The sequence below is a fragment of the Alligator mississippiensis genome, chromosome 3 (genome assembly GCF_030867095.1).
Source record: "Alligator mississippiensis isolate rAllMis1 chromosome 3, rAllMis1, whole genome shotgun sequence".
NCBI lineage: Eukaryota > Metazoa > Chordata > Crocodylia > Alligatoridae > Alligator > Alligator mississippiensis.
In genome coordinates this window covers 190,133,184-190,160,700 of record NC_081826.1, presented here as the reverse complement: position 1 = coordinate 190,160,700, position 27,517 = coordinate 190,133,184, and the positions used below count along the sequence as shown (strand labels likewise).

General features: G+C 42.5%; 1 protein-coding gene across 1 annotated transcript in view; it reads left to right on the top strand.

Moving 5' to 3' along the window:
- SLC1A1 (solute carrier family 1 member 1) overlaps positions 1-27,517 on the top strand; it is a 92,199-nt gene that overhangs the window by 10,802 nt on the left and 53,880 nt on the right. Inside the window, exon 2 of the mRNA XM_019478189.2 lies at positions 12,021-12,161. Within this exon, the coding sequence (XP_019333734.1) occupies positions 12,021-12,161 (141 nt within the window). The remainder of the gene's footprint in view (positions 1-12,020; positions 12,162-27,517) is intronic.

Sequence of the window (27,517 nt, the reverse complement as noted above, 5' to 3'; positions counted from 1 at the left end):
AGTGACCTCATTTTTGGAAAACACTGTAGCATCTAAGCAAGATAACTTACACCTGAACCTTGCAGCAATATCTCATCTGATTAGAACATATATCTGAATGCCTCCAGTTCTATAAAGTGTTTTCTAATGCTGAAGAATCCCAGGAATGTATTGCTGAAAAAGTGAATTGGACTCAGAGTAAGGAACAAAAGACACCCTGCACACTAAGTGTTGCAAGCTCCGGAAGTACCAGTTGGCTTCTCAAAACCCAGCCCAAACTCTTTTACAATATATTGCAAAACAAGCATTTCCCTTACCTTCTCATCTTCAGGACTTCTCAACCATGTCACCATGCTTAACCTGAACTAATTTTCTGGGTCATCTCTCTGATTTCTCAACATTTTAATGTGTTAATTAGTTCCTTCATACATTACAATTTTTCTTCCTTCATAAATTCCCTTCAGTTTTTCACTAATCTGCCCTCCAACCCTTATCTCAATTTATTATACTCACACCTACCTCCCTGTACTGCCTCTGCACTAGATAAAAGGAGGGGGAAGAAATATAAGGACATTCTTTTGTGTTTACTGTCCTTTCATATTGTTCCAGATAAGAGTAGGAGCTGTAGCAAGAGTGAGAATCTGGTTCACAGATTATTCCCAGTTACTAATCTCCTTCTTCCCCATCCTTGATATTGCCAACCAGATAATTACTTATGTCATTATAGAAATGAATCTGCAGTACTGAATGTAGATGGTGCTGTAGCCTCATAAAGAATTTCAGAAATGCTCTTCCTTGGACAAGAGCTTTAGCAAAAAGGCACTCCCTTGTCTGGGGGAGAAGCTGGCAAATGTTATTTAGAGATTGTTGTCACCTGTGCAACAGAGAAGATCAAGGCAACATGGAAAGAGATGTCACTAAATAAATAGGAAGTACAAACACAGTATGAGGATAAAGGGGGAGCAGATTGCAAAGGACACATGACTGGTGACAAGCAAGGAAAATTATTTTGGTTCTATTAATGGCCAGTGGGTATCAGAGACACCAGGAGTGGAAGGGGACAATAACTAAGATGGGAGACAACCAGAGTACAAATGAGAACTTTAGCACCAGCAGTTAAAGGAGAAGGATGAACCTTAGATCAAGAAAGGAAGTGGCAGTATCTGGAACAGGTAATTCCCAAGTTATGGGTGAGTGTGACTACTGCTGGTAGCAACAGATAAAGTGGTAGCGAAGAACATTTATGTAGGAAGCTGAGGAGCTCACTTTGTTAAATTTAAGCTGCTGGTGAAACACAGGAACATGGAGCTGGAAGGGACTTGCTAGAGCCCAGTCCCTTGCTTCTGCAGGCAACCACATCATACAATACTTCTAAAAAATTATCAAAACTATTTAGGTCTCTTGTTCCCACAACTACAGTTGGAAAGCTATTCCAGAACCTTGCAATTCTCAGAAGACAGGAACCTTCTCTTAATTTCCAGCCTTTGTTTATGTCCAGTTTATACCAATTTGTTTTTATGCCAGTCATGTCCTTAAGCTTAAATAGTTATTTTTTTCTGTCTGGCATTTATCCTCTTTGTGTGTTTCTAGAAAGCTGTCGTTCTTGTTTTGCTAAAGCTAACCTAGCCAAGCTCTTCTACTCTCCATTCATAAAATAGATTCTCCCTTCCCTCAATAGGTTCCATTCTCTTATAGGCCTTTTCTGCACATGTTCTAGTCTGAATTCAGCTTTCTTGAATATGGGTGACCACAACTGTATCTGGTATTCCAGATGAGGTTTCACCAGTGCCTTGTAAAATGGCATTACTATTTCCAGTTAAGATAGTGAAGTATATCATGTTAGGATTGTGTTCGCCTATTTCTTTGGCTGTATCACCTTGAGGGCTCATGGACATCATATCTTCAAATAGTACAGCCAGATCTTTTTCCCTCCTCTGTCATTTCCTATTGTTAAGCCCCCAATTTATGGGAGCTCTTGTTATGAGTCCTTTCACTTTTTCCCAATTTTTAACCATTTGTATTCAGAGTTCAGATTAATCTTGTTCTTTTTTTATGATGCTATGATTTCCCTTGGTGTTGACAACACCTCCCAACTTGCTATCATCAGCAGATTCCATTAGCATACTCAATCTCATCCAAAGGCCAATAATACAAATCTTAAGATCGGTCCCAACACTGTTGTTCCTTGTAGAATTTTCCTGTATAATACAAACCATTCCTCTTTATGCTCAGTGTTGCTGTCTTTCCCTTCGCCAGTTCCTTCCCCAGTTTAAATTCTTGTACTAATTGCTCTCCAGCTTCACAGTTTCTTGTGCAGCACTGTATCAAATGCTTTCCTAAAGTTCAGAGGGATTAAGTCCAATGCATTTCTGTTATCTTTCTTTGAAAAGACTACTTATTTTTATGATATCAAGCGGTCTGGCTTGTTTTACCTTTGGTATACCATGTGGTCTTTTATCCCATTTTCCAGTTCTCTCCATGTCATTGTTTCCTCCCTCTTTCAAAATGTGTCCTAAAGCCTGGCTGATCATTGAGGTCTATATTTTCCTGGATCACTTCTTTTCCCTTTCTTAAATCCAAAAGATGATGTCAGAAAGACTAGATGATTCTTAGGGTTAAAGGACTGGAGAGAAGTCAGAAATGGGCAGTCAGCAATATGTTGATAGTAGATGAAGCTATGTGAATGGAAGAGATTCTAAAGAGAAAACATATTTAGGGAGAAGGGAAGAAAGGTACAGAGCCAGATCTACTGTTTGATATTTTTACAGACCTATTAATTAGTGGACAAATAAGGATGGATACAAGGCATCACATTTTTAGAACATAAGTAGAAGTACTGAAACCAGCAAGTCACTAGAGAACTTACCCTGAACCAGCCATTCAAATGAACTCTCTGGAGAATGTTGTGTTATACTGTTAGGAAACAAGCTGCTTCTTTTCAGGAATATTTTTTACATTACACATTAAGTTTGAACATTAAATATTTATGATTTTATGGTTACAGATCATTTACTTAATTGGCCATATGTAGTGACACTTGTTTTTGTCTCATCTTCAAGCTGTTTTTAATCCATAGAAAAAGCCAAAATGTTTGTTGTCTCTCATTAAATTCAATTTAGCTACATCATGAATGACTTTGGCCCCAAATAGCTATTCTTTATGTGGCTAAACTGACTCATATGCAAATTAGAACTAAAAAACGAGTCTCTCATGCTAGGGAATGCACAGGTACACTTATACAGTACTTGGTTTGCCCCCAGATACAAAACACCACTCCATTCTTCCTTTCACCCTGACTTCACAGCTGCACGGTTTTGTCTCAGGATTCTGAGTTAGATATTTAATTTGTATATTTAAAAGTATTTGAAGCCTATGCACATAAGGAATCTGCCTATGGCACATCCAGAAGGAAGGAAAGTAACATTATAACCAAAAGAAGACTTTCAGAAAGTCTCAAACAATGTAATTTGTACATAAGCTTTCTGGTAACAGCAGCAGCTTTATTCACCCCTAATCCTAAAGGGGACTGTCTTTTAATTTTCCCCTTGTGGACAAATAAAATACCCTCCTAAAACTATTAACCTGGGTATAGTTAAAGGTAGATGAGAAGCTAATGGGGGTTGGCTATTAAAATTTCACATGCAGCATAAAAAAAGTTCTCTGTGAAAACAGTGATGTTCCAAGCCACATTCTGCCCTACTGCTCTGCAATAGGAGAGTCAACGATTTCTTAGGATATCTTTTACTGGACCAACTATGTATTTGGGATAAAGTCAGACAAGCTTTCAAATGCAAGACATTCTTTGTCAGATCTCTGATATAGCTGGAGCTATATGGCTTGGGTAGGTGCCCTGCCTGCAGTATCTCCAGTTCTCCTATGAGTAAAAGATGTGTCAGTAGTTAGCAACTTTTTCCCTTGGCCAGAACACTTCACCTGTGTTCAATCTCCACCCCACCTGCACTTATGGGATGATATTCAGGGAAGCACTATGCATCTAAAGTCTTCCAAAAATCAGGGCACCTGGTTTGTTCCTAGCTATCTGCAATTAAATTTGTACCAAATAATTTACAGGAACAGCCCTGAAAATGACCTGTACTTATGGCTGACCTATCAGAAGACACAAATGGGACTCACCAGGGCTGAAGAACTCATCCTTGCTCATTTCCCAGCAATATCCCCACCAATTTTTTTTATAAAAACACAGTAACGATCCGACTCCCGTTCTCTCTCTTCCTCTACCAGCATCTCAATGATCAAAATCCAGCTGCTAGGGGGGGGGGGCGGAGGGGGCAGTCCCCTCTAGCCTCCATGTAGGAAATTTGTGGAGGGCTAGCGTGGTTTGGCTGGAGTTTTTATTTGGCTAAGAAGATACTCCCACTGTCCCTCAGAGCAGTTATCATATAAAGTATGTGGTTATCATATATAGTCTTGGCTGTCAAGTAACATGCATAGAAGTAACATGCATAATAGTATTAAGAGGGAGAAAAATCCAAACAGACCTGAATTAAAAAGCTTACTCTAATACCTTGTTACATACCTTATGCCTTTTAGCATACCCGTTGCATTGCAATAATTCTTGTACATTACGAGATAGTCAAATATTATAGACCCACTAGAAAGGCCAGAAACTAAACAAATTCTAGGAAATATTAGTAAAGGGAAAACCTGGGAAAATTGCCTGTCCATGCAGCAGTCTAAATATGTTAAAGATCAATTGGTTTTGAACTGTATTTCAAAAGAAATCAGTTCACAGCATTTCTCAATCACTGTAGTCCCATGGATGACCCATCATAAAGATTTCATGATCCACTGACATGATAAACTAAACAAATGAAACTTCTGCAGTTACTTGAATTTTATGTAGGATGAATATACACAAAGGTGTCAAAGCTATTTGTTACTATAGTCATACTACTATATTATGAAATAATGAATAAGGCCTGGAAACCATCAGATACACTCTCACTTCACTGTTTACAGTTTCATTTCAAAGTAGAATTCCCAGGCTTTTCCCAGTTTATAATGATATCAGCCAGTAGTACCAACCCTATGCTGATAGACATCAGCCTCTTACATTTTGGTATTCTGTAAAGCAGAGCAAAAAAATATCATGGGGGTTTCCAGAAAGAAGCATGAACCAAACAGGAGTGTAATTTCCTTCTCAGAACTTACTGTTTGTCCTTTAGGAATATTCAAACAGTCTCTCATGCCACATTCCCCATGGTGCACCGTTAAAGATATGATGTCAAGAGGATGTACCAGTGTTCAATAATAGGAGTCTTTGCAGTTTTGCCAGCATTATGCTGTCATGGAGTGAGCCCTCCTCTGCAGTGTGCAAAGTAAAACCTGATTTCCATATCTTCTACTGTGAATGAATATACATAATGAAAAGTCCTACCCTCCATATATCATTTTTCCTTCAAGTAACCAGTTCTTTTTTCTCCTGTGTCATGTTTTCCATTAGTAAGAAATAATGAAAGTCAACCTTTCAATTGTTTTAAGTGTCAATCCATTTTACTTCTGACAGAAAGCAATGAGGGTATTGCTAGACTAGTATTTACCACAAGGTAACAATACAGAGGAAATTACTTCAATCTTTTCTGCCATATCACCCGTGCATTGTAAGCATTCTAGGGGATTCAGTCTTCCTAAATCTAGGTCAGATTAGGGCTGAGATATTCATGGATGTACAGGACAGACTTCAAGGAGCCTTCTTCATTCTCTAGTCTTGTACAGTAGTGTCCATAAACCCCGAGACTCATGGACGAATCTCCTTCCATAACCCAGCAGGACTGGCTGTACTAGGAAAACTACGTACTGTCAGATCATACATTAGTAGAAGGAAAGAGGCATTGATACCGTGCTTATCTCCCTGTGGGTGGTTTGAGTCTTTCCTAGAGAACATTTCAGAAAAAATAACCATATATAGGAAAATTAAAAAAAAGACATACTTTGAAGGGTGTCAGATTGGGAACAAGAAGTGAGTGTTCCTGGTCTCAGCATAAATAAGACAACCCAGGGTACTGGTTTGCAGGTTCCTAGGACTTAGCTTACCTGGTCTCTGAGGCTCAGGCACAACACTTACACAAGGTAAGCAGCTCTTGTCTCCTTCTCAATGAACTCTTACTTATGAATTCTGGGAAGCAGACTTCAGAACACCATTCTCTTCTGCAAGGCAGCCAGCTCTGGATACCAACATTTCACAGCATTTCCTGCTCCTTCTCCCTTGGGCAGAGCTACAGGAAAAATCAGTGTGTTCCCTCTTAAAGGAGCAGCACACTACCCTCCTTACACGTTTCTGTAGTAAAGTACCTTTTGCATTGACTTGGTGGATGGATCTCCTACTCCTAGAGGTCTCTCAATAGTCTCAGGCCCAGTTACCACTCTTTTTCTCCCTCTCATTCTTTTTTGTCTTCATCTTCTTTCACTGCATGTGTAGGGTCTCTTCATCCTCTTTCTCTCTGCCCCTTCTTCCCCAGTTCCTGCTCTGTTACCAACTCAAAAAAGGCTACAAAGCTACTTGGGTTAGAGCATCTATTGGTAACTTCATGAAGTTAGGAGTATGTATGTTCTAGCACCTCAGCTGAGTTTCTAAGATCACTGGAGAGATGTAGTTTCTGAACTGCTTTCCTGAGTTGAGAGCCCTGTTCAAGTGAACTGCACCTTTGGCTCTCTGGATTAAGAACTGCTGTGAGACAAACTGGAAGAGGGCTCCTTTTAATGAGCCACTTGCTGAATTATACACAATTGTAAGAGCACGTGTGCCTTAGAAAATTAAGGACTAAGGTTCACTATACTTTCTGCGCCCCCACTGTTTTCCTTTGCCCAATGTCTTTGAAATTGTCTGTTGGGAAATACTACCCAGTAATTATTGTAGGACATAACAAGAGCAATTTTCCTAATTATTAAAAGCATCTACACCTCATGGGAAACCAAACGTAGTCATTTAGGCAGAAAGGAAAAGCAAGAGGAGGAGTAAAGGAAGAAGGAAAAGAGAAAAAAGAAAAGGATAAGGGGAGATGCAGATAAATAGCAGGAAACAAGGTGAAAGGTAGAAGAGGACAAACAGAAAAGGGAATGTTTTTTTGCCTTTTTAAAAATCTAATTATCTAATGAAAGGAGAGATTTGAGAAAATGGAGTAATAAGAAAAAAGGAGGTAAAAAAGTAGTAGTAAAAGTCCTGTCTACTCTAGGAAGTTCCTGCTACTGCTAAAACTGGGTCAATTCCACCATAGCAGCAACTTTTGTACAGATCAGACCCTTAACTTTTTAACACTGTTCTCTAAGTTTGATTGGGACCAACCTAATTGATATAGTTTTGAAAACACTAGTGGCCCCAAGAGGCTACATAACACTGCACTGTTTCGAAGAAATAAAATTTCATAGTGAGAAAGGAGGTAGTGGCATCATGATGACTAATTAAACTAAATTTAAAAAAGAAATAACTCATGTACTTAGCATAGTGTAGTATATAGGCAAATACATGCAGTCTACTACTACTTCCCTAATAGTTTAATTAGATAAAGCATTCTTCTCATATCCCAGTTCTAAATTCCAGTATAGCATTGCTAGCTCCATCTTTAAAGACAGTCAGATTTAACTCAAAGTGGTTTGAGACACAAGTTAATAAGCAATTAATATCTGCTTGCTGATAAGGGTGTAGGTGAATGCGTCCTGATTCAAAATAAGGTTGAGATGGTTAAACCTCCTCTATGGTCTTATCTGAAATAACAAAACAGAGAGAGGAGAGAGGGAAGAGAGAAAGAACATCCCTTCCATAAATAAACAAATGACACGGGGAACAGGGTCTGAGAAAGTGCCTTCCTTAAGACTTTGTACCCAACACATTTAGAAGTCTAAAGGTATGCAGAGGATAATAGTAAAAGGATGAAAACAACTTAGAAGAATGAATCATTCTACCTTCTAGTAATCCTATTAAATACCTGGCAATCAAGAGAAGAATACTACTCAGCTGTATAAACAGTTCATGAGTGAGTCACTGTGGAATTTAAAGGGACATTATTTAAAAATCTTCTAGTTTCCATTGTTAGAAATAACACCCAAGCTGACCATAACTGAAAGACATCAGGAGAAACAAAATACTTCCTGGGCCTTTCAGTCTGTTTGCAGGGACAGCATTTCAGCCGACAAGATTTGTGAATAGTTCATTTTCCTGTTTCCTCTATCCAGCCAAGTAGACCTAATCCTGCCCAATTCCCCTTTGCAGAACTCGAATGAAATCAACGGGGCTCTAGGTGGTGCAGCAATCCACCATTCTGCTTGCCGGACCAAGGCATATATCTGTTTCCCTATTTGCATGAACCTTTCATGGAGCTCCATAGGAGGGAAGCCATTCAGATAACAGGGTGCTGTAGTTCTGGAATCACATATGTTTCCGAGATATTTAGGGACAGTCTAACACCCTGACCCACTCTTAAGACCCACTCTTATTTTGAAACTGGCTAGATTTCAAAGTGATGCTGGCTCTAAAATAGCCCTTGCCTTCAATCTAGTACAGCCAGCCACTTCCCATTTTGAGTGTTTCATTTGCTCTCTTACCTAATAGCAATATAAAGTAATAGCAAAATTGAACATTTCCATTTCAGGGAGGTGGGTAGAGCCAGGGCACTTCTTCCTTTTATGGCTTATTTTGATAGTTTTCCCCACTCACAAACAGACACTTTATTCTCATATTAGGGGAACAGTAGTTAGTGGTTCTTTTCCCCACCTGCTTTCTGCAAGGCATTTTGGAAAGTTTAGCTGCATTTATCCCCTTGCAAAATGCCTGCCTAGAGAAAAGTAAGTCAGAAGCAGAACTATTAAACAGGAACAATTTTTCCTAAAGATTTGAATTGTTTTTAAAAGATAAGGAATTGGCCTACTATCTGCCTCTTCCATCCTAAACTAACCAGTGTTTCTGATGGAGCCATAGTTAAATGTGTAGCACCATTCTATTTACATGCAAGCTTGAGTCCTGCAGGCACTTTTACATGTGCTTATTAATTTTAAGTATGTGAGTAATCTCTCTGACACCCCTGGGTCTACATATATGCTTAAAGATAAACATGTGAACAGGTATGTGCAGGATCAGAACTTTTCTGACTTGCCTAGATAAGTGCAAATACCATAATTATTTCACAAATGGGCTTTTCAGCATCTTCTTTAGAATTATAACACCCAAACTGTCTTTTCCTACATGTGACTTAGTCATTTAGAGTAGCAGCAGAGGTTTTTGTGCATCTTCTTCCACTGATGAAGGCTACTTACATAACATGGTAAATTTCTTGAGGGCTATTAAGATTCAAGGTACTGAAAAACAGTTAAACTGTCCATGCTTACTGGCACAAAGGACAAAATAAATCAGAAATGTCATTTCAGCCGCTTAGAGTGGCCTGGTTGGCTGAAAGGTTAGCTTGTACGTTCCCCTTCTGCTGAAAAAAACAAGACTATAAGGCAATATTTTACAGTTAGGGTGGCCAAAATCTGGAACCAACTTCCTAGGGAAGTGGTCCTCGCCCCTACCTTGGGCATATTCAAGAGGAGGTTGGATGATCACCTGTCTGGGGTCTTGCAAACCCAGCATTCATTCCTGTCTGTGGCAGGGGGTCAGGCTAGATGATCTGTTCAGGTCCCTCCTGACCCTAGCTACTATGAAACTATGAAACTATGACTAGGGTAAGAAATGATAGCACACTTCCAAGTTCCTTTACCTCATTGCCATCTTTGGAAATGGAGCAAAGAAAAAGATGGCTTATTACCACTCTGTGCCATCAGATCTGAGAAAATCACATTCTTTTAATATAACTCTTGGATTACATTTATTCAGCTTACATACAGAATCACTGAAGGGCAGAACCTTGGAAGGTGGCAGCTGACAGGACAAATGGCTTAGGAACAGAACACTGTGGGAATCTTTAGGTGAAGATATCTGTGCAAATCCTTACTTTAGAAAATGGCATGCTGGGATTCTAGGGTGCCTATACATGTACTCTGGGGTGAGGACGGCATTTTAATTACGACAGCTCTAGGGAGCTGCTGTAATTAAAACACCAGTGTCTCACGTATTCAGCATCCCACGTTTCAAAATGGTGACAGAGGCACTTTAACTAAAGCTCATTGAATGAGCTTTAGTTAAAGTGCCCTTGCTCCCATTTTGAAATGTGGGATGCTGAATACATAAGACGCTGCAGCACACTAGAGCGTTCTTGTTAGAACGCTCCAGCAGACTCAAACGAGACTGCTCTGACATGTTATATTCCAAATGCTTCAGAACAAGGGTATGGGTATCCCTAGTGTCTACATGGAGCACCCAAGACTTAGGGTTTTAAGGTCTCACGTAAAAGACAGAGTCTCTGCAACAAAGTCTCTGGTACACAAGTAGTTTTCAGCAGAAGGATGAAGGGCTGAGTCAAGATTATATGAATGTGGGTCTGTGGTTTATAGTGCCATAAAGGATGCTAGGTAAGTCATGGAAACAGTCTTCTGGTACAGGAACCAAGTAGATAAGGACAGAGGATATGCTGGGAAATGGTCTTTGGACAATAAAGGACCAGGAGGCCCCACAGTGCACATTTCTATGGGCATTCTCTGCTGTTCCAAAATAGCCCATAGGTCTAATTGAGGGTATGCTGACATGAAGCAGAGCAACTCTTTGGGATATGCTGGCTTCTGGAGCAGCCCAGAACAGGGAGGACACAAATGTGGTTTAAAGGTACCTTTTGTCCTCTTCCTTCTAGCTGCACCTTTCTGTGCAATATCTTCTGGAAATAGAGCCCAAACCTCAGCCAGTGTGTTTCATATCTGGCATTTAGGTTGATAAACATTCCTATGATTTTCAAACACATAACTACAGAGTGGCACAGTGCAAAGTACAGAATATCCCAAACAAAGGCAACCCATAAACAACAACATTTTTTGTACTAAACCCTTTGTATCTTAATCTAGATTGCTGGATTTTTTTCTCCCTTATTTCTTTTTCCTTATCAATCACTGATATCTGCTCTTCCTCATACCTGCCATTTTGCTTCCAAGGACACTTGATAAGTTTCCAAACAAACCTTCGGAAAAATTGTGCAAGAACTCTCAGAAAATTGCTGTGAATGATTTAATCATGACATGCTTACTGATATTATGGTAGACTGATATTATGGTATTTTAGTTTGGTTAGGTCCAAACTAAAATAAGGATCCTATGTTGAAAGTATCAAACATATTTCTCTTGGTTTTAGATTAGAACCTAAGAGCATGTCCAGATGAGGGCTCACATGTACTGTATGGCACCTCAAAGGCTTTTGAGGCACTGCAAAATGCACGCGGCACACATGAATAAGTTCTCTGTGCTGCATCTTTGCAGTGTGGAGGCAAAATTAGATACCAGGAACTCCCGGTATAAAAAAAATAACAGGGCAAAAAAGAGTGGGATGGTGCATGTGGCTGTAGCATGCATTACCTGAAACTAAAGCCTGGCCAGCCAGAGCCACACTCCAGCTGCTGGTCAAGCTCCGTATGCCCAGATCACCACCACTGCAGCCCTGGGAGGCCCCCAGGACTCCAAGTAAGGCCGATGGGGTCAGCCCAGGTGCTGGCCCCAGCTTCCACTACCCCACCAGCGGCAACTTGCTGCACGCCAGAGCACACGTGCAGAGACATTCCCTGGGGACAAGTGGCAGTGGCACAACTATGTGCAGCTGCAGTTGTCCTGCTGCTATTTGTCCCCAGGGAAACGCAGGTGTGCATTCATCTGGATGCACCCTTAGGCCATGTCTATATTAAATAAGTTGTTCTCTTGACTCAAGTACTGTATTTATTTTTTGTACAGCATTTTTAAGTTTTGTTTCCTAACATTAATAGACCAAAATAAAAGATTAGATATATGTGTCTCTGCTAAATATCATATTATTTAGAAAAATTTAAATATAGCTGTTTTTGTTTTATCCATTTCTTTCATTTTTATACTAGTGTTTTCTTCCCCATTTCTAATGCATTTATTACAAGTTACTGCTTAACCCTGAACACATGTTCAATTTTTATTGTGTCCTTTAGGTATTGGAGTAGGACTTCTTGTACGAGAATATGGCAAACTTTCCAGCCTGGACAAGTTCTACTTCTCATTTCCTGGAGAGGTGCTGATGCGGATGCTCAAACTCATTATTCTACCCTTAATTATATCAAGCATGATTACAGGTAAGAACAAAAATTTGCCATTTCATTTATGCCTTCAAGTGTGATTTGGCTTTCTTAACTTTTTTAATGAAAATAAATGGAAAGAAAATTTTATTAAACTCTTCTATCACACTCTATACAAATTCTATTCAAGTGAAATATTTCTATATAGAATGTAAATGGAATTGGAAGGGTTAATATACTCACCTGGAAGTTAAGCTATAATGTGAAAGATAACTCTTCCAGAAACCATAAGAGAAAAGCTTCCCATGATCATTTGAAATGTCATTTCTCTCCTTATACACAGTGAGGGAAATAAGAGTTTTTAAAATTATGGGCACAGAGCTGCAAGTACTTGTTACTGGTCATAGAGTTTACTAACCTGAGGCCCCCTCTATACATTATTGTTGTTGCACAATTACCTTGTTAATTGTGCAATATATTTAGACTGGCTGCACGTGCAAATTAACTATCATGCCTTCAAAAGATCCAACCAGCTATATAGTTATTGCTTGAAAATATGTAATAACTTTATAGCTGGTTTCTATTCAGATTTAATGTGCACATGTAAGCAGTCTGCAGCTGGGAGACCACAGCTGCTGGGATCTCCCAGCCACTGGGGAGCACAATGTGCCCCTGGAGTTGGGAAATCACAGCCAATGCAGTCAAACAGGATCAAACCGGATCCGGCTAACTATAGGCCCATTAGCCTGACTTCTATCCCGGGGAAGATCTTAGCAAAGTTTATTAAAGAGGCCATCCTTAATGGACTAGCCGACGCCAACATCTTAAGGGATAGCCAGCACGGGTTTGTTGCGGGTAGGTCTTGCTTGACCAATCTCATTTCCTTCTACGACCAGGTGACCTATCACCTGGACAAGGGAGAAGAGATTGATGTCATATATCTTGACTTCAAAAAAGCCTTCGATCTGGTTTCCCATGATCGCCTCTTGGAGAAACTGGCCAATTGTCGCCTTGGGTCCTCCACGATCCACTGGCTGGAAAATTGGCTCCGGGGTCGGACCCAGAGGGTAGTAATTGATGGAAGTCACTCATCGTGGTGTCCTGTGACCAGTGGGGTCCCCCAAGGCTCTGTCCTTAGACCCATACTGTTCAACATCTTCATTAATGATGTGGACACTGGAGTCAGAAGCGGACTGGCCAAGTTTGCCAATGACACCAAACTTTGGGGCAAAGCATCCACACCAGAAGACAGGCGGATGATCCAGGCTGACCTGGACAGGCTCAGCAAGTGGGCGGATGAGAATCTGATGGTGTTCAACGCCGATAAATGCAAGGTTCTCCACCTTGGGAAGAAAAACCCGTAGCATCCTTATAGGCTCGGCAGTGCTATGTTGGCTAGCACTATGCAAGAAAGAGACTTGGGGGTCATCATTGACCACAAGATGAACATGAGCCTGCAGTGCGATGCTGTGGCTAGTAAAGCAACCAAAATGCTGGCTTGCATCCATAGATGCTTCTCAAGCAAATCCTGGGACATCATTCTCCCCTTGTACTCGGCCTTAGTGAGGCCGCAGCTGGAGTACTGCATCCAGTTTTGGGCTCCACAATTCAAAAAGGATGTGGAGAAGCTTGAGAGAGTCCAGAGAAGAGTCATGCGCATGATCAGAGGTCAGGGAAGCAGACCCTACAATGACAGGCTGAGAGCCCTGGGGCTCTTTAGCCTGGAAAAGCGCAGGCTCAGGGGTGATCTGATGGCCACCTATAAGTTTATCAGGGGTGACCACCAGTATCTGGGGGAATGTTTGTTCACCAGAGCGCCCCAAGGGATGACGACTAGGTCGAATAGTCATAAACTACTACAAGACCGTTTCAGGCTGGACATAAGGAAGAATTTCTTTACTGTCCGAGCCCCCAAGGTCTGGAACAGCCTGCCACCGGAGGTGGTTCAAGCGCCTACATTGAACACCTTCAAGAGCAAACTGGATGCTTATCTTGCTGGGATCCTATGTCCCCAGCTGACTTCCTGCCCTTTGGGCAGGGGGCTGGACTCGATGATCTTCCGAGGTCCCTTCCAGCCCTAATGTCTATGAAACCTATTAAATCTATGAAACCCTAAAAGGTGGAATAAGCAGATGGTCAGTGTACCAGCTGAGGTCAAAGGTCTTCCCAAGCCCAGCAATTCGTAGGGCTAGTGTAGGTAAGGCACATCAGTATCTATAGTAAACAATGCACAAGAGGAATCCAATCACGTCCCCATCCCAAATGGCCAAGTATCTCTTTACAGCAAGACAGTAATGGAGATCTGGGTGAAAAGAGGAAGCCAGGTGAGAAAATCTGAGATGTGGAGGTAATAACATAATTAGAGCAGGGCAACAAAGGCAACTGCACTGAGCACTGATGGAAAAGTGGGGAGGGGAGCAAAGAAAATGGCTCTTGCTGCAGGTCTGCGATCTCAGTGGCAACAGAAATCACCTCTGCCTCTGTGTGTGACAGCTGCCTGGGTTCCCTACTGCACTGATACACTAAGTCACAGAAAAGAGAGAGCACGAGAGAGAGAGAGCAGGGAGAAGGAAGCTACAAACAGAGAAATGGATTTTAATTGAGGGTCTGAAAGAAGAGATGAAAATTTGTCAGTACCTGAGATGCGGCATAGAATGAAGGCAGAGGAGTAACAATGACCCAGAATTTTAAGTGATGGGAAGGATTTTTTATAGAGCAGGTGCTGGAAAAGGAAGGAAACATGAGCTATATTCCTCATCATATTTAATTTAAGTGACAAGAGACCAATGAAAAACTGTCAAGAGAAAGTAAACCAATACTGCTTTTCAAACATACTTTGACTCTGCTCCATGTAGACACTAGGGGTGCCTTTACACATGCTCCAAAGCATTTGGATTAAAACATGTCAGAGCAGTCTCGTTTGAGTCTGCTGGAGCGTTCTAATGAGAACACTCTAAAGTGCCGCACCGTTTTGTGTATTCAGCATACTGCATTTCAAAATCGGAGCATTCAATGAGCTGTTATTAAAGTGCCTCCGCCACCATTTTGAAATGTGAGATGCAGAATACATGAGGCACTGCAGTGTTTTAATTGCAACAGCCCCCTAGAACTGTTCTAATTAAAATGCCCCCCTTACCCCACGTGTATGGGCACCCTAGAATCCCAGCATGCCATTTTATGAAGTAAGGATTTGCACAGATATCTTCACCTAAAGATTCCCACAGTGTTCTGTTCCTAAGCCATTTGTCCTGTCAGCTGCCACCTTCCAAGGTTCTGCCCTTCAGTGATTCTGTATGTAAGCTGAATAAATGTCATCCAAGAGTTATATTGACTGGTATGTCTCCAGAAGTAATTAGGTTCACTGGCTTCCAAGGATCCAAACAAACTGTGCCCAACACTTTGCAGGTTGGGGAAAGGGGGAGAGAAGAGTACAATCCTTTTAGAAGCATATTGTGCTCACTTCTCAGTGGTCCCACAGGGCACATCTGCACATTCATTAATGCACTGGAACTACGATGCATTAAGTTTAGTACCTCTAATAACAGGTACTAAATGCGCTGTAATTAGTGCTACTATGCATTATCACAGTGCTACTGTGCATTAGCACTTTTTAGGTGATGCTTAATGTGCATTGGACTAATCTACTGCACATTAGGGCATTAGCACGGTTTTTGGCCAGCCGCGCTAATGCGAAGTAGAAATAGTCCAGTGGGCATTAAGCATCTCATGTAGATTCACCCAGTAAATATCAGTCCACTATACTTGAAACTACTACTGTAAACTCAGTCTAGGCAGTGTAGTTTAGTATTTGTACTATACCACTGTAACCTCAGAATTTGGAATTTTTAAACTGCAAATGCTAAATTCATATAAACAGATCTGTGTGAGTTGTTTTGCAGCTGGCCTTGGTAAATTTGCTTTATACTGAATACAAGAGCATATATTTCATACAGATGTATCAGTTTGTTAGCACGAAACATGGAAATACAAAGTACAGGGAAATTCAGGAGCCTTAGAATAGGATTCAAAGAAACCAGCCCAAATTTCAGAGAACCATTTAGAACGCAAAGGGGAGAGGTGTGACCTATGCTCTGTTCTTTCAGGGAGATGGCACCTGACTGGGGATATAGGGAGGCAACTATCTCTTCTCAGGCTTGACAGCTCTGGACTCTTCTGGAATCAGTCACCTAAGCACTTTCTATCAAATCCTGAAGAAGGGTCTGTCCTTCTTTTTAGGAAATAGAAAGAAGTGGCAGGCAATGGTGCCCCCTTCTTGCCCCGAAGTCCCAGGCACTTATCTTGGAGAACGGAGACCTGTGTTCCAGTTCCTGTTCCAAAGATTATTTAAGCATTTAAAATAAATTAATATAATTTTAATAAAAGAGATTGAGTTTTCCCCCCTCCCCTCACCTGAATACCCTACAGTTTGGTTATTAGCATATTTACATGGGAGGTGAGAGATGTCAGTTAAAATGCCTTTGGACAGAGGAGATAATTGAACATACTTGGGTGGCACAATTATCTTCAACTCTTGCTGTCTTTTGTAGGAGAGTTATAGACATGCTATGAGCAGAACTGCCAGATCAGGCCTCACAATTGAGATAGGCAGTGCATCTTTTGCGAATTCCAGTGGAGTTTAAACATGAGTTAGGTACTAAAATGCTCAGTTTTGTCAGGACAAAAATTTGTAAAAACTTGAAAATGGGGCACATGGACATTAAACACCCACCCACTCTTAGAAATGTTACCAATAGTCTTATTTTTAAAATACAAATGCAGCAATGACATTACTTCACTTGGTAAAAAAACACCAATTTACTAGCTTGTTTTTGAGCCCAAGATCCACACACAACCCTGTCCCAGAACGAGACCTATTTCTTGTTACCATCAATGGGAGTTGGGTCAAGATCTCAATTAGAACTTCAATTATAAAAGAAAAGCACTCAAAATAGTTGCCATTTCAGGGAAACTTGGTTTAGCTATCCTTCTTCCACGAAAACTTACCTTTGCAACCTCTAGTTTTGCCTTAGATATAAGCACAAGAATTTAAGATAAAATTAATCTAGTTGGGGAAATCCTGGCTCTGCTAGAGGCAACGGCAGAGCTCTCACTGGCTTCTCCAATGATGCCAGGAATTTATCCAATGTATTTTCAACCGTGTGAAGCAAAATCTTCCCTTTTTTGTGCAAGATGGAAGGTTTGACACACAATTTTCCTCCATTAGCCCTATTTCCCAGCCTGTAGAAGACAGATGAAAATACTTACATACCTACATGATTGAGGTGTCATGGGGATTAAATCTTAAACTCCCACTGAAGTCCTTATTAAGACCATGACTGGGCCCTAGTAACTGGCGAATGTAAGCACTGGATATTATTACAATATTGAAATTTTTTCAGTTCTTTCCAGTTCCCTTGATGAAGCTCTCAAAAATTTTATTAAAATATGAGAAGTGTGGTTATTGGGCAGTTCAGTGGTATTGTCCTGGGAATGCAGGAGATGTTGAATAGTACAGAGTTCTTTTTAATTATTTTTAGCTTACCTCAGAGACCAAGTCATAATTGTTCTCGTCTCTCCAATACATATTTTATTAGCTGGCAGATGTAAGTCTAATTTAACTTCATACATGAGCCCACTGCTGACAGTTTGGCCCAAAATATCTAATTTCCTTACTGCTCCCAGAAAGTTCCATCCCTCAAAGTTCAACATCATCTAGGATTGGCAACATTTTGGACTTCGCCTAGGGAGAGACATAAATGTCTTAATCAGCTACAGGAAAACAGGGATATTTTACTTAGATTTGGCTAATTATAAAATCTGGTTATAGATCATCCACATGTAATAATTCTTTAGTCTCAACTCCCTGTTCCAGTGACTTGTAAAACCTAAACATGCAACTCAGGGGTCACTTACAATAGTTGCCCCTAGCTCAGATATACATCCTACATTCCTTTGAAGGACCGTTCCAATACAAAAAATACTGCAAAGATGACAAAATAGACTTTCAGGGTTGTGCAAAATTCAGAATTATTTTCCATAGAGTTGGACACTGATTCATGGGTTTCTGATACATGCTCTGGAAATTTTGAGACTGAGATATTTGCATGATTGTAAAATATATTTGAAAGTTCTTTCAATACTCAGAAACTCTTAAATTTTAATTTCAATCTCTGAATGAAATTTCCAGAGGCTGTGCAGGGCATCTAGTAACATGTTTCTATAGAAAGCTCGTCTCCTTTATTCTTCACAGAATCAAATCAGTAAGTGGCTGTTTCTCAGTTTAACCGTAGTGAATGACTGCAGCTTAGGTTCCAGCCAATGCACACAGACTTGCCTTCTTGTATCTCCTTCAAGCTGTAACTTCTTCCCTTCTGCCACCTGTGCTCTCCTTACATGTGCCATACAAATTACTACATCTGTCCTTTCAACATGTCTTTTGTGCAAGAGTTTGTAGTAATCTGAGACTAGCAGTTATTAATGCATAGCCTACCTTTATTATTAGCCCTTGAAGACCTTTTGAAGATTCAAATTCATTCAATATGCTGAGTCCAACTTCTTGTTTGTGTTGTCACTTTGGCTAAGTATAGACAGTCAAATACCATGGGGCTGAATCGATTCAGTCCTCACAGGTTAATCTAAAATACATAGATTGAACCAATAAGAAAGTGAACAGATGTTCACTTTTAATTCCAGAAATGCAGCCACATGCCTGCAGTGGCCCAGGCCAGAAGCTAGGGGGCACTAGAACATGCCTCCCTGCTCGGCTGCAGCTTGGGCTAAGGCTAACACATCCACTCTGTGAATGGAGGGTTTGTGGGGGAGGTTTAAAGCATCCTGGGATGCTGGGGGACTGAGCTTGAATCTGGAGGGAATCTGGGACAAAAGTTTAATAAACAGATTTAACCTAAATCAGCTAAGTCTGATACTACATCCATCTAGGTTTATATTGAACTGGTTTTGGCCATTTTGAAAGTGGATTATGTGCACGGAACTTCTGTTGTGTTACAGATTTGAACCAGTTTATGATTACCAGTTGTGACGCCTTCCAGGTCTGGTGCTAGTAGGGGCCTGTACCTGCCTCTGGGCAAACCGCCAGTCTTGTTCGCCTGCCATGCCTTGTTGATAAATGATTGGGATGTTAAATAGGCCTTCAAATGCCCCAGTTGTAATGGGCAGTGTTTACACATTCCAGCCACCCCTTACGTGTCCCATGCCACACAGATGTTTCCTCCAGTGGTTTGCACTGGGTTCTTCCTTTAGACAGACAAACATACGCAAACACACACTGGGCCCCACATACTGGGCTGTCAGCTCTCACTGAGGCTCCACACTGCCCCCTCACTGGGTCTCCTCTGGGGTCCTCCACTCTGAGGCTTAGGTGGCCGCAGCTGTGCCTGGTCCCCTCTCAGGGCCTCTGCAACCTCAGGTTTCAGAGGGAGCCTGGGTGCTGCTCCCCATCCCTTCACCAACCTGGGCCCTGCCTCAGGACTCTCATGAGTCTGGGCTCCCCCTGTGTAGATTGAACCCACCAGGGATGTGGGGGCTAGGGTTTTGAGGCGCCCCTCCTTGCCTTTCACCAGGGAGGTAACTGGCCTGGCATTTCTTGGGGGCTGTCCCGCCACGAACAGCCCCACCAGGCCACCCAACCCCCACAGAGCACAGTTTCAAGTCATGCCCAGGACCAGTGATGCCTCCTCCTTCCCCATAGCCTCACTCTTTGCCCCCGAGTGTTCCAGGAGTAACTCATCCTGATGTTACCTCCTTAGCTGCTCAACTCAGACTTCTGCCTTTCTGGCTTAAGTTTGAAAATGGCCACCACAATCAACCACCTGGCACCTGCCTGCTCCAGCCCTTAAAGTGACAGATTACCAAAGCTTCTCTGTCACACCAGTTTATGTGTAATTTCTGTCCCTAGCCTGTTTGTGGGAAACCTGCTTTCACTTTGTTGCTAAATTCATTTTTTTGTGGGACATCCTCTTGTTCTTCTGTGTAGCACATATACAATGTTTCTTCTGACTCTCCTACATCAGGCTGAGGCTTTTTCTAAGAGCCTCTTTTCCAAGGCCTTAGACTCTAAGTCCTCCTCCTCCAAGGTCTTGGTGTCATTGTTTTGAAAGAGTTGTCTATCTGTCACTGCAGTGTAGTTGTCATTATCTATGGCTTCATTTCTACCACTATCCTACCATATAAAAGTTTGAACTGTTGCTTTTGCTACTGCTTTGTGTGGCTATTTGATGCTTGGAAAAGAAGGGATGCTGTACTGAATTTACTGGCCCCAGACCCCACACCTGTGGCTCCTTTCTTGTAGTGGGCTGCCCTATTATATTGGTGTGCTCCTAATTGCTTCTGTGTTTTATTCCTCTGCTGGGCTGCATCAGTCTTCAGAGGCCATCTTGATTTTCCACAGCATCAAACCTGTGCTGGGCAATAATCATAACCAGGTGGATATATTTTGAAGGTCCAATGTTTCCTGCCTGTTTTCTCTTTGTCCTTATTGTGATGCCTTCCTGTTGTTTTTCTGCTTAGGGTTGTTCAAGGAAGATGCCTTTTTGTTCAGTTTCTCAAATGGCATGAAAAACTTGGGCCAGGGGCAGACACTACACATAAACCAGTTAAGTGATCAGAAACTGGTTTAAACCTGTAACAGAACAGACGTTCAGTACACATAAACCAGTTTGAAAATGGCTGAAACCAGTTTGAGATAAACCTGGTTGAATGTAGTATCAGACTTAACTGACTTGGGTCAAACCAGTTTATGTAATGTCTGTCCAGTACCTCTTTCCGATTTAACTTAAACCAGAGTCCCCCAGCATCCCAGATGCTTTGCAGGACTCCCTGCTCCAGAGGGCTGGGCTGGCCCCTCCCCTCTGCTCCCTGGCTGCAGCTCTAGCAGAGACGGCAGGCACAGCAGCATCTGCCTGGCTTCCCCAGGACCCACCCAGCTCCTCACCGCTTCCTGCTCAAGCAGGGATTCTCTCCTCCCCTCTCCTATGGCACAGAGCGTAGCCAGGATGTGGTATGCTAGGTAATGCTGACAGATGTCTGTGTAAGGCAGACAGGACAAAAGCAGACAGGACAGTGTCCACTTAGGGCTTTTAGAGCTAATCAACAGGTAGCTGGTAATGTCCCTCTGTTCCTTCCTTGGAAAAAGCTGTTTAAGCAGAGCTTGAACTAATGAGAGGGTCTTTTGTTTTCTGACGGACTGATAAATGCTATCAATTCCCTGCGTAACTCCCTGCTGTGCAACTCATAGAATCATAGGGCTGGAAGGGACCCTGAAGGATCATCAGGTCCAGCCACCTGCATGAGCAGTGTGGCCAGGTGGGGGCAAATAACGAAATCTCTCTCCCTGGGACTTTCCTGCCACACTTTAGAATGATGGAAGAATAAGAAGTTAATTCCTCAAAGATAGAGGGTGTAGTAAATCACCGCAGAAGCAGGATAAAAGAAAATTGGTTTATTAGTAACTTCCCTGCAGGTTGTGGAGCACCCTGGCTGTTCTCGCGGCTCGTGGTCTCCCTTTTCTCCACCCCTGTGCAACCCACTCCCCCAAGTCAGTCAGCTCCACTCCAGTCCCACTCTCTTTTCTCTTTCCTGCGGTAACAGCAGATCCTTTCTCCGTGAGACCTTTTCTCAGCCAGTAAGTTTCTCCTCTCTTCCTCACTTCCTTACTTCACCGGTCGCCATGGTTACCTACACCCAGTCGGCCCATCTTATCAGTAAGCTGCTCCAGCACTGGGGCTGCCGCTCCTGGCATCCCTGCTCAATCTCTCCATGCTGTGCCTCAAGGGACAAAGGAAAACCCCTTGCTGTGGACTTAAGTAGCTGCTGGCTCCTAATCAGTTAATATTCACCCCGGGTGCAATCCCCTTCCTGACTGTGTTTACTAAGTAATTAACTTTGCCCTGTCCCTGACCTGACCACCCCCCCCCCCATTTGCAACTTAGTAACATCAAAGGAACAGGGCTGTCTTTGCCCTGTTACAAGCTGGGAAGACATCTGGGGTCAGGTGACCCCAGCCAGGTGACTGTCTGAAGACCTCTAGGGTAGATGATTGCACCACCTCTGTGGGGAGCTCGTTCCATAGTCTGGACACCCTGGTTGTGAAGAAGTTTTTCCTAATGTTCAGCCTGAAACTATCTTCCAGGAGTTTGTGGCCGTTGTTTCTAGCTTTCCCCCAGGGTGCCCTGGTGACCTGTTGTTCACCGAGTCCCTGACATACGCCTCTGATATAGCGGTAAACTGCCATCAGGTCCCCTCTCAGCCTTCTTTTCTTTAGGCTAAAGAGTCTGAGATCCCTCAGCCCTCCTTGTATGGCTTGCCATGCAAGTCCCTGATCATACAAGTGGCCCTTCTCTGGACCCTCTCAAGCTTATCACGTCCTTATTGAAGTGCGGCACCCAGAACTGGATGCAATGCTCCAACTGCGGCCGCACCAATGTTGAGTAAAGCAGGAGAATTGCTTATTTGGGTTTACTGGAGATGCATCGATTGATGCATGCCAGAGTTTTATTGGCCCTAGCGGCCACTACATCGCATTGCCAGCTCATATTCATGCTGGGGTCTATTGTTACCCCCAGATCCCTTTCATTTGTAGTGCTGGTTAGGTTAGCAATGCCCAGCCTGTAGGTGTGCTGGGGGTTCTTCCTTCCCAGATGCAGCACTTTGCATTTCTCTACATTGAACCTCATCTGGTTCCATTCTGCCCAACATGCTAGCCTGTCTAGGTCTGCTTGTATCTGCAGCCTATCTGCGGGTGTGTCTGCACAACCCCATATCTTGGTGTTGTCCGCAAACTTGGCCAATGGGCTTTTCACCCCCTCATCCAGGTCGTTGATGAAGATGTTGAACAGCACTGGGCCAAGTGCCAACCCCTGAGGTACACCGCTGTCCACACCTCACCAGGACAACACTGATCCATTTATTTGGATGCTTTGTGTCCTACCACACAAACAATTTTGCACCCACTTGATGATCCTGCAGTTGAGCCCGATATCTTCTAGTTTTCTGATCAGTACCTCATGGGATGCCAGGTCAGAGGCTTTCTGGAAGTCGAGGTATATGATGTCAACCGCTTTTCTCTCATCCAGGTAATAAATCACCTAATCATAGAAAGAATTTAGGTTAGTCAGTTGAGACCTGCCCATGATGAAGTCATGCTGGCTGTCATTCAGTATCAAGCCTGCTCCATGCTGGCTCCCTCACTGGTCAGGAGCAGCGGCGGGGGGGGAACCCCTCCGTAATCAGAGCATCCTATCAGGGCCTAGCCATGCCCCACCTCAGCTCAGCACTTTGGAAGGGAAGGAAGGGCTGCTCTAGAGCCCCCCAGCTTCTAGCCTGAGCCACTGCAGGCATGTGTCTGCATTTCTTCAGTCCAGAGGAGATGTCTGTACGGTTACAAACTGGTTCAGCTTAGCCAGGTTAGACTAACCTACAAAGATTGAATCAATTCAGGCTCAGGCTTTTTGAATGTCTGTACCTAACCGTGAAGTCTGCTGCAGTGTACTGTCACCGGTTGTCAAAACATAAGTGTGTCCGGTGTTCCAGACCTTACAAAACACATGGTCTGTTTCTGATTCACAGTTCTCATCTGAGTGTCTTCCAGACCTTGCCTGATCATTTATTCTACTTCCAAGAAATGGGAGTAGTAATCCACTATAGCGGACAGAGTAGTTCCTGTTGCAGAAAGTGTTTAGGTCTGTTCACTGTTGGGCTGGGATATCACAATACCTTGTGTAGACAACTCTCACATGGTTGCAAGCTTACTCCCATTGGGCATGTATTCCTGGCTGGTAATTATCACCTTGGTTCACTTTAAGTATGCCTGCATCTCTAGGTGTGAAGTGTGTATATATATATATCATTAGGTCACCTCTTATATCTTCCAGGATTACTGCCCAAACCTTTTGAAGCAAAATCCTATTTTGCACCCATAGTCATCCCTCACCAGGTAGCAGAGAGTAACCTCCTGCTGCATTTGTTCCCAGCAGTCTGACTAAACCTAAAGCATGAATCTTTTTGCTTCTCATCCTGTTTCATGTTCAGTTGGGTTGCCTGAAGCTTTCCATCAGTGAAAGTTATATGGCATGTTAATAGACTGTATTTTCTTTTCCACAGATAAATCTGTTTTGTATTCTGGAAGGAATGTTCTGACTCTCATAGCAGTACCTTATTCTCACCTTGTAGTGCTACTGTCTCAAAAACAACTTGTAATCAGTCAGGTATATTCAGCAATGACGTCTGTATGATGCTTCCTAATGGCTTTTGATCAGCCTGAATGTCTCTTTTGTACTTGCAAGATGGAATTGTTCTGTTCTAAACAGCTTAGCCAGCAGCTCCTTTTCTTTCTGAGCATTTTGCCTTTCTGTGCTTGTTAGGACCGTTCTGGGAAATACTCCAGACTGCTATTTTATATCAGGGCTCCTCATAGGCCTTTTTCCAAGGTATCTTACTGTAATTCTAACTGATCTGCAGGATGATAATACTTCAGGACTATGCTTCACTTTGAATGTCCCTTACACCTTCAAATGTCTGTTTTTGGGTCTCTTACCATCCCCATGCTGCAGGTTTGTGTGTGAATATCTCAAGCTGGCAAAGGTTACTGATAGATATTCACAGGATCTAGAAAAATTATTGGCCTTTTCTATAAATCACAGGTTGTTAACTTTTGTCTGGACATTTCCTTAATTGATTCTCAGTTTCTCATGCTTGAGCTGGAGTTTTCACAAGTTGATGTCAGATGTAAGGGAAGGGCCTCAGTTCTTTTCAGCTTCAGCTTCTCTGCTGTTAACCTAATACTCAGAGGCATAACTTTTGGTGCCTAGGGTGCTATGGGGGGACGGATGAGGGCAAGTTTACCTCCCTACCCAAGCTGTGGAGGTGGCAGCAGCACAAGCTACTGCTGCCTTGGTGCAAACCTCCCACCACCAACATGGGCTGCAGCAGCAGCACAGGCCCCAGGGGGGTACCATTTTGGCATCCCCCTCCCCAAAGTTACACTACTGCTAATATCCCACTCCTGCCATGTGTTTAGCCATTGTGATAGCTTGGCAACATGGTCCTGGATGATTGCTTTCATGACATATCCTTCTAATAAGAGTGTCATCAGCTACAACCTTGATTAAAAATTCCTTCAGCATCAGGTTCAGTTTATAGTGTGACATCTCTGTAGCTGGGGACAAAACTCTGTTTTGCACCCACTAGGAACTGCCAAAGGCATAGCAAAGTTTCTCAGGAAGCCAAGTGGTTCATCTAACCCAATATGCCAGAAATCATTCTTGCTGTCACAAACAATGTTTGCCCCTTGATAAGCTGAGTAACACATCCTCGATAATTGGTAGTAGGTTGTGATTCCTTGTCAATAATGTAAAGTGGTTTTCTACCAGTAACAGATACTTATTTTACTTGAAGGTTTTTCTCACTACTGTTAAGCTGATGATCCAGTTCTTCATTTAATGGTTCCACCATGTCTAATAGCACACTGTATTATAGTACTCTCACAGTCTGTATACGGGGGCCTATTATAAATGCAGCAATCCATGTAGGTCTCTATCTCCTTTAAATGTTGACTTTCACTGTTTTAACTCTTCAACTAGACAATTCAGCTGCCCTTGGTATTTCTCTAGAGCTAGGTTTTTTCCTCTCAACAATCTCTCTTGTAAATTAGAATCACTAATCCCATTAAGATCCTGTCTCTAATTAGGGGAATTTTTATAGTTTGATGTAATTGCCAGTTCTCAGCTCTGTAGTGCGTGCCTAGTTTCTCTTCTGCTTCTTAGTGTTAAGATTTTTTTAAAAGTCTCTCTCGCCAGTCATATCTCATTCTGTCTGGAGTTGCAGTATTCATTCTACACCTTCATCAGCCATTCCAGTGTTTCAGGCATAATCTTCGGCAACAGTGGCTCACTAACAGCTTGATCTTTTCCCCAGTGAAAAAGTAAGGAAACTTTTACCTGCATTTTAGTCCCCATAGTCAGCTCTGAACACAGACTCAGTTCTTGGGTTCCATAGCTTTTGTGCTTTTGCAAGGCTTTTTATCCAAAAATCCAGCACTCTCAGTGGTCTGATTACTTCTGTGCAGCCTACATGCTCTTTTTCTGCATTCTTTTTTATTTGCCTATTTGCACTTTCTTCCTTGCTATGGATCTTGCTAGATTGACTTCTGCTAGCTTGTTGGATGTACCACGTGTCACACATTAACATGCACACTCCATATTTCTGAAAGTAAACTATCTCTTTATTTAGAAAACTTGTTAGTCATGCTGCAAGTGCAGCTAGCTGTCTTGCCATACATACAGAAGTTGGCTTCCTAGGCTAGGTACAGAGAGTTAAAAAGCCTGAGGCTGAATTGATTCAGTCTTTGCAGGTTAATCTAAACTGCACAGATTAAATTGAAACAGAAGTGAACAGACATTTACCTTTGATTCAGGAAATGCAGTCACATGCCTGCAGTGGCTCAGGCCAGAAGCCTGGGGGGTTGGGGAATGCCAGAGCATGGCTCTCTGGCTGTGTGTTTACTTCCTCTTCCTGCTGCCCCTGAAGACTGCAGTGTTGCTCATTACTTCCTCTTCCTGCTTCCAGGTGCCTCTTGGATTTGTAGTTCACAGTTGCAGCCAGCAGCAAGTTTGAGCAGGAGAAGGGGTGTTTAATCTCCCTTTCTGGTCCCAGACCCCAGACAGGGTTTGTAATGCAGGAGGGGGGAGTCCCCCCCTTGCAGACTGAGCTGCATCCTCAGCTAGGCTTACCACCTCCCCCCCCCCCCCCCCCCAATCCCCTTGTCAACCAGCCCTCACTGCTCCTGCTAGGGAGCAGAAAGGTGGGGGCAGCCCTGCTCTCTGGAGCAGACAGCACAGCCCAGCCCAGGGCTGTAAGATGCTGGGGGACTATGATTTAATTTGAACCAGGAAGGGGTCTGGAACAGAAGTTTCATAAACCGGTTTGACCCAAATCAGTTAAGTCCGACACTACATTCAACAAGGTTTATCTTAAATCAGTTTCAGTCGTTTTGAAACTGGTTTACATGTACTGAACTTCTGTTCCGTTACAGGTTTAAATCAGTTTCTGATCACTTAAACCGGTTTATGTGTAACTTCTGTCCCACACTTCCATCTGGTAACCTCTGTGTTTCCTTCCAAGTGCAATGACATTTGTATAAAGCAAATCTGTCTGGATGGATCTAACTAGCCACCAAGGGAGGGAACCATGGATCAGAGAACTACCTGGATAACATGGCTAATCCCAAATACAAAGGTTAGAAGTTGAGCCTAGAACAGGGCTCTTGCCTAGAACAAAGCTGAGACATTTGCAATGGAAGAGAATCTTGCCTAGATTATTCCTTCTTTTCCAGCAGTGGAAACTGAAAATCCATATTTCTGCCTCAAATTTTTGTTTGTGAAAGAAGTTATCACAGTTCA